The 9,857-nt window shown below is 36.2% G+C and overlaps 1 protein-coding gene across 3 annotated transcripts in view; it reads right to left on the reverse strand.

Moving 5' to 3' along the window:
* Positions 1-2,693, reverse strand: part of LOC106874858 (zinc finger protein 83) — a 20,983-nt gene extending 18,290 nt beyond the window's left edge. The window contains exon 1 of one of the 3 annotated variants that reach the window (XM_014922753.2): positions 2,078-2,693. In XM_014922753.2, coding sequence (XP_014778239.1) covers positions 2,078-2,096 — 19 coding nt within the window. In that variant the 5' untranslated portion in view covers positions 2,097-2,693. Of the gene's footprint in view, positions 1-764; positions 1,448-1,467; positions 1,892-2,077 lie in introns of those variants that run through there. The other 2 variants (XM_014922752.2, XM_014922751.2) reach the window with 2 other exon arrangements.
* Positions 2,694-9,857: the final 7,164 nt, after the last annotated feature.

A 9,857-nucleotide genomic window follows, 5' to 3' on the forward strand; every position in this document is an offset into this window, starting at 1 on the left:
ATATATATATATATATATATATATATATATATACCCACATATATAATTGTATACACAAACATATAATCACCTATATATATATATGTGTGTGTGTGTGTGTGTGCATATACTTACTGATAAACAATGCAAACACATTATATATACATATAGCGACAGATAAACACACACACATACGTAATTTGAAAAGTTATAACAATATACATCAATAAAATATTATTTAATGAATGCAAAAGCAATATATTCGGTTTTTATCACACACACACACCGCGTTTATATTATAAATATTTACGCTGCATTGAAATATCTATATATCGCAACTAAATAATAAATAAAATGTTATAAGGAGCAATATCGATTGCTTTAACGATTTGTATTTAAAACACACTAATTGGAACTGACGTTTGGTAAGCTTTGAAGTCCATTGGAAATTACCAATTTATACATAAATAACAAGATCAAAAGAATAATATTGATTTCTTATATAGGCACAAGGTCACAACAAAAATGCTGCAAAAAAATATATAGGATGAAATTGTATTGGGGACTGACTCTGGGATGGATGAAACATTAAGCTTCAGTGGGATTTGAAGACGGAACGTGGAAGTCCGAACTAAATGCTGCAAGGCATATTATCTGGCACTCTTCTGATCTTTACAGCTATTACTGAACAATATTGAAACCATTAAAAGAGATTTAATCGATTGATTTTTGTCTGATAGTCAAAAAAAAAAAAAGAATAGAATTAAATGGAATTTTATCTTTACCTTTCAACTGTTTTGTTTCAGCCATTAGAGTGCGGTCATACTGTAGCACCGCCTAGAAGGGTGTTAGTCGAACGAATCGATTCCACTATTTACAACCTGGTACTTATTCTATCAGTCTCTTCTATCTAACCGTTAGGTTCAGGGAACGTAAACAAACCAGCACCGGTTGTCAACTGGTGATGGAGTCAAACACAAACACACACACATATAGATATATACATATGTGACGGGCTTCTTTCAGTTTCTGTTTACCAAATCCAATCACAAAACTTTGGTTGGTCCGAGGTTATAGTAGAGGACACTTGCTCAAGGCGCCACTTGGCTGATGAAATATAAAGATAAGCAATGAAATTAACTTTGAACAGATTTTGATATCCGTTAAATGAACGATCAAGAAAGTCATCAGTCGAAAAGCGAGCGATGTCAGTGATATGAATTTTTTTGTTTTTAAGAGGTTCAAGTGAGAGCACCTGCGATTAGTAACTTTTATTGAAGGACGTTTCAAAATGTTGTCATATAATGATCGAATTCTTTAAATACAATTTCACGAATATTTCTCATGGTCGGTATCTAATAAAAATACATCTAAAATCGATGTAGTTTAATTAACGGAGAGAATAAAAAATGACAAGGTAACGAAATTGACCGAAACAAACCAAGAAAAAAATGTCAATTTCAAAAAAAAATCGAGGACTTCACTCACCAACTCCACCGCGGTATTTTCCATTTTTATATCCCCTGATGGCATCAAGGAAACACCTAGGCATCGTAGTCTATAGGAGCAGGAGCAATTCAAGGAAAATTTTTACTGAATGTTAACATTTAAAAAAGAAATCAAGCAACTATTAGTAGATTGTTTGAACGCAACCACAAGTGAGTGTCCGCGTCCATGGTTCAAATTGGCGCCCGTGCGCTCTGACGTAAGACGCACTTGCTTATCCAAGTGATGAAGATTATATATCGTACATACCAACTAAAACATTTGAATTCGATTGAATTTCTGAAAACCACGGGGCAAATTGGAAGAACAACCAAAAGATAAGTACACAGATATGCTTTCCATTAAGGTTCTCACACAAAAATCAGCACAGTACTAATAATTATCATTGTTATATTGTCGTCATTGTCAATATCGCTTGTCGTTTTCCCTTAATCATTGGGAGACGAAGCGGGCAATTGACAGCCAATACAAGATGCTTTGTTGAAATTTCAGTTCAGTGTTTCAGAGTTCAAATCTCACCACCTATCTGGTCTAACTTCTCCTTTCAGCATTTACAAAGTTTATAAATAAATAAATAGATAAAAATACGTACCAAGTAAAATCGATTTCATTAATTATACACAAATTCACAGATAGGGACTAGTACTTATGAAAAAAAAAATCATCAACACCACCACCACCACCACCACCGTCGTCGTTATTATCATCATTGTTGTCTTCGTTGTCACTTTCCTGTTGTATCGTTGCAAATATATTTCTTATATTCGTGCGTCTCGTTACCTTCATATTGAACAACTTTCTAAGCACTTCATGGATTAAGTTAAACTAATTCCAAAATAAAATTCGCTCCCACTTATCTCCCAAAGATGAATTTTCTTGTTCCCAGAAACGGACAAGAAAAAAATTCAAGGATTTTATTGTACAAAATTCGAAAACTGTTTGACTTAGTAACAACTTTGTTCTTCTCTGCAATGATACTAAAATCTCTCTCAAAGACAAAAACCGAAGACATAGACATTAGCATCCCAAACTTCAGTTTATGAAGCCTAATAGTTGTTATTGTGTAAGCCAGGTCTGTCTATCGACGGTTTGTTGGTTTGTAAATGCGATGCTGCAACATAGGTTGGTAGTGACGAGACACTTTGTCACTCTTAGGATCTTTGCTAATGAGGGGTTATTATCTTCCATCCAGTTTTGATTCTTGTGCTGCCATTGTTGCTCCGAGTCGACAGCACCAATAACCGCAATAACACATGTATAAGCTCCATTTATGAATCTTTCCCCTCGACTCTTTTTACTTTTTCGGCGTTTCGCCATCTAAGTTTGATGGATTTATACTTTTAAACAGCGAGCGTCGTAGAGAGTAAAATGTAAAACTCCCAGTCATACCTCAACGTTTTGCGGCATATCTACACAAGTGTGCCCCCCATTGACTTTGTTTCCTCATATCGTTCAGAAAATATGAAGAAAAAAAAGAGAAAATAACTGGCTGGCACGCATATATACATACTTACACATCACATATCTTTCATCTTTTATTTGTTCCAGTCATTAAACTGCGGCCATGCTGGGGCACCGCCTTGAAGAATTTTAGCTGAACGAATCGACTCCAGTTCTTAGTTTTTAAAGCTTGGTACTTATTCTAACAAACACTTATTGCCGAACCATTAAGTTAAGGAGACGTAAACGGGGTATACACACACACACACGACGGGCTTCTTTCAATTTCTGTTTCAAGAATTTGGTCGGCCCGAGGCTATAGTAAAAAATACTTACCCAAGATGTCACGGAATGAGACTGAAACAGGAACCATGTGGTTAGGAAGCAGACTCCTACCACACAGCCACGCCTGTATACAGACACCCAAAATAAACTTGAAATTAAAAAAAAAATTATGTGTGTCAGTGTGTATGGAAACGTACCCACCATTTTTTTTTTTTTTTTTTTTTTTTTTTTTTTTTTTTTTTTGCATTCCGATATAATCGTATTCTACACATTATCTGAAAGCTATTTGTTGAAAATTTCATTAAAAAGTCCCCATTTTTCTGAAAGCTATGAGGAAATAAAGTCAATTAGTGTGAATTATATAAAGCTTCTGTCCCCACCAACCTCCGAAAATATTTTTCACATCAAATTCCAGCTTTTGTGAATAGTAATTTACAATATATATTCATATTATATATGACATTTAATATTGCATGTACTAACGTCTTATTGTTTATATGGCTTTTGTAACCAGTTATTTACATTATATATTCATATCAGAAATACATACTTCAACTTGATCTATTGAATAGATTCATTTTGCATAACCAACAGATCTTTCACCAACTCAGACATCACTAATATCTTACAAATTATTTTATTATAAAACCAGCAAAGGAACCTCTAGGTGACTGCTTGATCTTCTAAAAATATTGGTCAAATCTCCATTACACCTGAAAACAGATGTGATGGTCACAGGTGAAATGCCTTTGAATATCTGTCTGCTTGACTGGGGCTGACCTATAACTACAATAACATTTATTTTATTCTTTGTGCTTCTGTGTTGCACAATGGAAGACTTTTATAATAATCAAACTAGCTCAATAGAATAATAATAAACAATGGCGCAGGAGTGGCTGTGCGGTAAGTAGCTTGCTTACCAACCACATGGTTCCAGGTTCAGTTCCACTGCATGGCACCTTGTGCAAATGTCTTCTACTATAGCCTTGGGCTGACCAAAGCCTTGTGAGTGGATTTGGCAGGCGGAAACTGAAAGAGGCCTGTCATTATATACATATATATATATATGTGTGTGTGTGTGTGTGTGTGTGTATATATATATGTTTGTGTGTGTCCTAACATCGCTTGACAACCAATGCTGGTGTGTTTATGTCCCCTGTACCTTAGCAGTTCAGCAAAAGAGATGGATAGAATAAGTACTAGGCTTACAAAGAATAAGTCTTGGGGTTGATTTGCTTAACTAAAGGCGATGCTCCAGCATGGCCGCAGTCAAAATAACTGAAACAAGTAAAAGAATAAAAGAATGTGTAAATTATAGTCCTGGATACGAAGACTTTAAACTGCATCTGATAATGGGACCCTGGTTCGGGAGTTCCAGGGTTTAAAGGAGGATATAAAACCTGTTAGCTACTATTGGTGCAAGGTCTACTCTGTTAGGGTCCCAGCTATGGGTAACCATCTGAGCCAGGGTACATAAAATTCATGGGATGCAAAATAGTGGATGTGAACTGTTTCAGCAGATGAACTTATTGAGTCAATGTTGAATATCATCACTAGATGCTGAGTAGATGAACAGACAACAGACTCTCAACAGCCACAATTACACAGTTCAGTTAGTGAATGACTGCTATAATCTGTAGTTTTGGTATGCACAGATGAGATATTTCAGCTTGTGAAATGTGACTAAACCTCAAGCCAGACATTCATCCTTATCACTTGATCAGGACATCTGGTACGGTTAGGTTACATTGGTTCAGGCAAGTCACCCAACCTGGATGGTTCCAGGTTCAGTCCCACTGCATGGCACCTTGGGCAAGTGTCTTCTACTATAGCCTCGGGCTGACCAAAGCCTTGTGAGTGGATTTGGTTGGCGGAAACTGAAAGAAGCCCGTCATATCATCATCATCATTGTTTAACGTCCGCTTTCCATGCTAGCATGGGTTGGACGATTTGACTGAGGACTGGTGGACCAGGTGGCTACACCAGGCTCCAATTTGATTTAGCAGAGTTTCTACAGCTGGATGTCCTTCCTAACGCCAACCACTGTGTCCATGCTGAGGCATCACTTTAAAGAATTTTAATTGGACAAATTGACTCCGGTACTTTCTTTTTTGGGCCTGGTACTTGTTACATAAGTTTTTTATTTTTACAGAAACCTGAAGTTGTTGGGACATTGCTGAAGTCTTTGATTTCAAGCAGTGTTACAAAATACTCACAAAATCATTTGATATTCAATGCTGAAAAGAAAAAGGAAATTAGCATTTATGCAATTCCCACTGCATACAGCAATAAGCTGAAGTGCAGATATATTTGCAGACATATTTAGATGCATATTTACAATTAAGTTGATTGAATGATTCAGATGAGTTTGATATCTTTATACCAAGGACTCAGTATATTGACCTTTGTCTGGATTACTGTATTGTCCATTTGCACTTCATCTGAATAACAAAACTTATCTATTCCAAATTAATTCTAATACAGACAATAAACCATTTATCTGTTTTTATATGCTCTGTTAGATTAGGCTCATATAAATTAATCATTTTTACTGGTGTCATGCTGGGTTTGGATTGATTTTATCAACCTCAGTGCTTTATCTGCTACTTATTTTCTTGATGTTGTTTGGGATGGAAAGCAAAGGTGATCTGAGTATAAAGAGATGGAATCTCTTTACACCAGATAGTTTTGTTTGATGCATCAGTTCTGACATCATCCACCAGTATACACACATACACACACAACAGGTTTTTATCCATCAAGCTTCACACAAATAGCACATTCTGTAAAGTGGTTGACATTAGGAAGGGCATCCAGCTGTAGAAATCATGTTACAATAGAAAATTGGAGTCTGGCAGCTCCTGTTAAACTGCACAACCCATACTAGCATGGAAAGCAGACATTAAACAATGATAATGATGAGAGTATGGTACCCTATGCATTACAGAAACTGGGAATAAGAGTGGATTCGGTGGACCATGAAGGTCTGTGGTGGAACAAAGTGACCATAAGCAAGTAAAATTTAAATTTAAATCGTCTCCTAAAAAACAATATACTAGACAATTAAGATCACAACTTCAACATCAACAGCCACAACAAGATAAAACTGAATCCTCTATGCGGTCACTTGACATGCCGGAAATAGCAACCAAATTTTCTTCGTTTCACACCCTACCATTTTAAAAAGCTAATAGATGTTTGATAATATATGTAGTTCTAGATAAGGCTACTGCTGGGAAAACTTTTGATCAGGGTTAATATAGGAGCTAAACAACAATGTTATTGTTTTTATATGATATTCAAGGGTGGAGCCAAGGAAGGGGTTGCTGAGGGGCACGTGCCCCACTCAAGAAAAGAAGTGCACACTTCTAAATAATGCTATTACTTGTAATTTGATTTAATAGCTGCACCCTTCTGACCTTGTGCCCTCCCTTCAAAAAATGCCTGGGACTGCACCTGATATCCTTGTCTTGCTGGTAATTTTATTTATTTATCTTTTTAAATCTAGACTCACAGCCTGTGGAAGCTCTTCTAGTTTTGGTGAAAGCTTAATATTAAATCAAAATTCCCTGCAGAGTGATGCCTGCCATGACAGTTATCATTATCATCATTCTAATGTCCACTTTTCCATTCTCGCATGGGTCAAAAGAAATTTGTTGAAGCAGATTTTCAATGACCAGATACCCTTCCTACCATAAACCCTGTCTTGTTACCAACTATCACACAATGTGACCATTATGTTTTTATCTGTGTTCTGGCATCTGTCTAGATGTTTTCTGAAGGTGGAAGCTCATGTGTTTAGATGTTACTTGATGCGAAATGTTCTTCGCATCAAAGAACATCTAAACACGTGAGCCTCCTCCTTCAGAAAACATCTAGACAGATGCTAGAATACAGATAAAAATATAACAGTCACAATTGAAGCCAATGACAGAAATTTAGGAAATTTAAGAATTAAGGAGCCTATCCTCATTGACAAACTAGGGCCCCAAATTAACAACAGGTTGGAAATTAACAATCACTATATTATTTAATAACATCAACACCCTGCACGCACAGTAGTAACATGCTCATGGAACAAAACATTATTTTAAAAAATGCACATATAAAACATAACTTGGAAGCAATGCTGCGTATATGCTAACACACACGAGCTCAAGACATTACCACCCTCACGCACTTCTCATGAGGAATTCCGGAAGAAGCTTTGTTAGACCACTGCATGGACACTTCCAACAAATTTCAGTAACTGTTGGAAAACCGAATATAACAGTGACTCCATTAATTCCTAGAAATATCTGAAGTAATTTTTATATTACAAAATATTATATTACACTATGAATAATTAAATTATTTTATAACAGTTATTATAGTCCACTCTGCATTGTTGTGCCATTCCAGAAACGTTAAATTTCACATTAATTAATGGTGAAGCTTGAAAGCTTCTGCAATTGACAAAATAGTGGACTGAAGAATATATTCAACCATTCCCGCGGTTGAATGATTCACTGTTTATTATTTCAATGTTTAAGGTGATGAGCTGGCAGAATCATTAACAAGCCGGGCAAAATGATTAGCAATATTTTGTCCATCTGTATGTTCTCAAGTTCAGATTCTGCTAGGGTTGACTTCAACTTTACATCCTTTCAGGGTTGATAAAATACGAACCAGTTGAACACTGGGGTCAATGTAACCAACTAGCACCCTCCTCCTGAAATTGCTGGCCTTGTTTCAAAATTTGAAACCATTATTTCAATACTTCATATCTCTTGGAATTTCAGTTCTTTAAGACACATACATCCGTCTCTTACTATAACTATTCTGCAATTATATTTGTATTATAAATTACATGCTCTAAAGTGATATCACATGTTTTGCTTGTTTGAAAACCATGTGTGGTCATGGTAGAAATATTACCTTGCTTAGAAACAGGTGACAGTTACTGACAAGAAAGATACCTGACTGTAGAAAATCTGCCTCAACAAAGTCTACCTGACTAATGTCCTCTTTCCTAAAGCATGGAAAAGAGGATATTAAATGATGATGATGGTGGTGATCAGGTGGTGGTGATGGTGTGATCATTTAACATCTCTTTTTTCCATGCTGACATGGGTTGGAGAGTTCAACACCATCTGACAAGTCAGAGGCTGTACTAAGTTCCAGCATCTGCTTTGGTATGGTTTCTATGGCTAGATACCCTTCTTAATGCCAGCCACTTCACAGAGAATACTGGGTTCTTTTTCATTGGCACCAACACTGATGAACTTACCAAGTACCTGCAGGACAAGATCCCATATCTAAGTAGGTTATTGTATTGAGGGATATGAAAACAATGGAAGAAGTGAATACATGGCTTCTCCATCTGGAGAGAGCGAGAGAGAAGCAATGAAGTAGAGGTAGAAGGTGGGTATGAAAGAGAGAAATAGGAAAGGGAAACAGAAAGGATAGGTGAGTAGATAAGTGTTAGAGTGAAAATAATGTGACAAATAATTAGAGATAGGGATTGAATAGGACACAGTGATGGGGAACAGGAAATGAAGGAAAGAGGAAGTGATTAGGGACATAATAAATTGTAGAGGAACAAGTGGAAGGGATTGGTGTTAGAAGATGAGTCGTTGGAGAAAGCTAGACAGGACCTCAATGTTGCAGAGATGGATGATTCTTCTGAAGCACAGCATATCATCATTGATTTTGGTCCTGTCATCTCCAAGAGGCTCAACATTTTGAAGTCAGTCTTCACTACTTTGTCCCATGTCTTCTTGGGTTTCCCTTCTCCACATTTATTGATTGACACTTCTTTATACAACTGTCTTCTTCCATTTGCATCACATGACCATACCAGAACAGAACAGCCTTCTTTCCTGCATGCCACAATGCCTCTGATGTCCAATTTTTCTCTCAACACAGTTGTACTTTGTAATACATGCACATCCTTCAAAGCAAACTAGCTTCACTATTTTCTAGTCTTCACATGTCCTCTGCATTCACAGCTTAAGTTTCATAATCATGTAACATTGCTATTCATACACAGGCATTGTGCCATCAGACTTTCATTCTGAGAGAGAGGCCTTTTGTTACAAACAAGTAATAACTCTCTGAACTTTCCCTAGCCAGTTCTTATTTGAGCAACGATACTTTCAGAGCATCCGCCTCTATTTCTAGTTAGGTTACCTAGGTAATAGAAACTATCTATTTCCTCTAGGGGTCTTTCTGAGCATTTCATACACCAGGTACACTATATATTTCTATCAACAGCTCTTCTATATAGTGAGCAAGGATGCCCTTCTTGTTACCAACTTTCACTTGGCAATATTGTCCCATGGTCAGACATGTTTTCACAGAAAATTGGATATGAAGAATACTATTAGGTCATTCCATAAGTTCTGTCTGATTTTACCTGTTTTAAAATTGATGAAATTTAACAGTATTTTAGAATGCCTAATGGAATTAAAAATTATTTTTATGCATTTGTGTACATTTAAACTAATTAAATATTATTTTACAGAATAATAGAATAAAAATTTCTTTGATTAAAACCCTTTCTAACATAGAAGTATCCAAAGAGCATTTGAGGCACATAATGCTTTATGAGTACAAAAAAGGAAACTCTGCAGCCGAAACGACTCGAAACATACACTCAGTTTATG

This window comes from Octopus bimaculoides, chromosome 4 (genome assembly GCF_001194135.2).
Source record: "Octopus bimaculoides isolate UCB-OBI-ISO-001 chromosome 4, ASM119413v2, whole genome shotgun sequence".
Taxonomy (NCBI): Eukaryota; Metazoa; Mollusca; class Cephalopoda; order Octopoda; family Octopodidae; genus Octopus; species Octopus bimaculoides.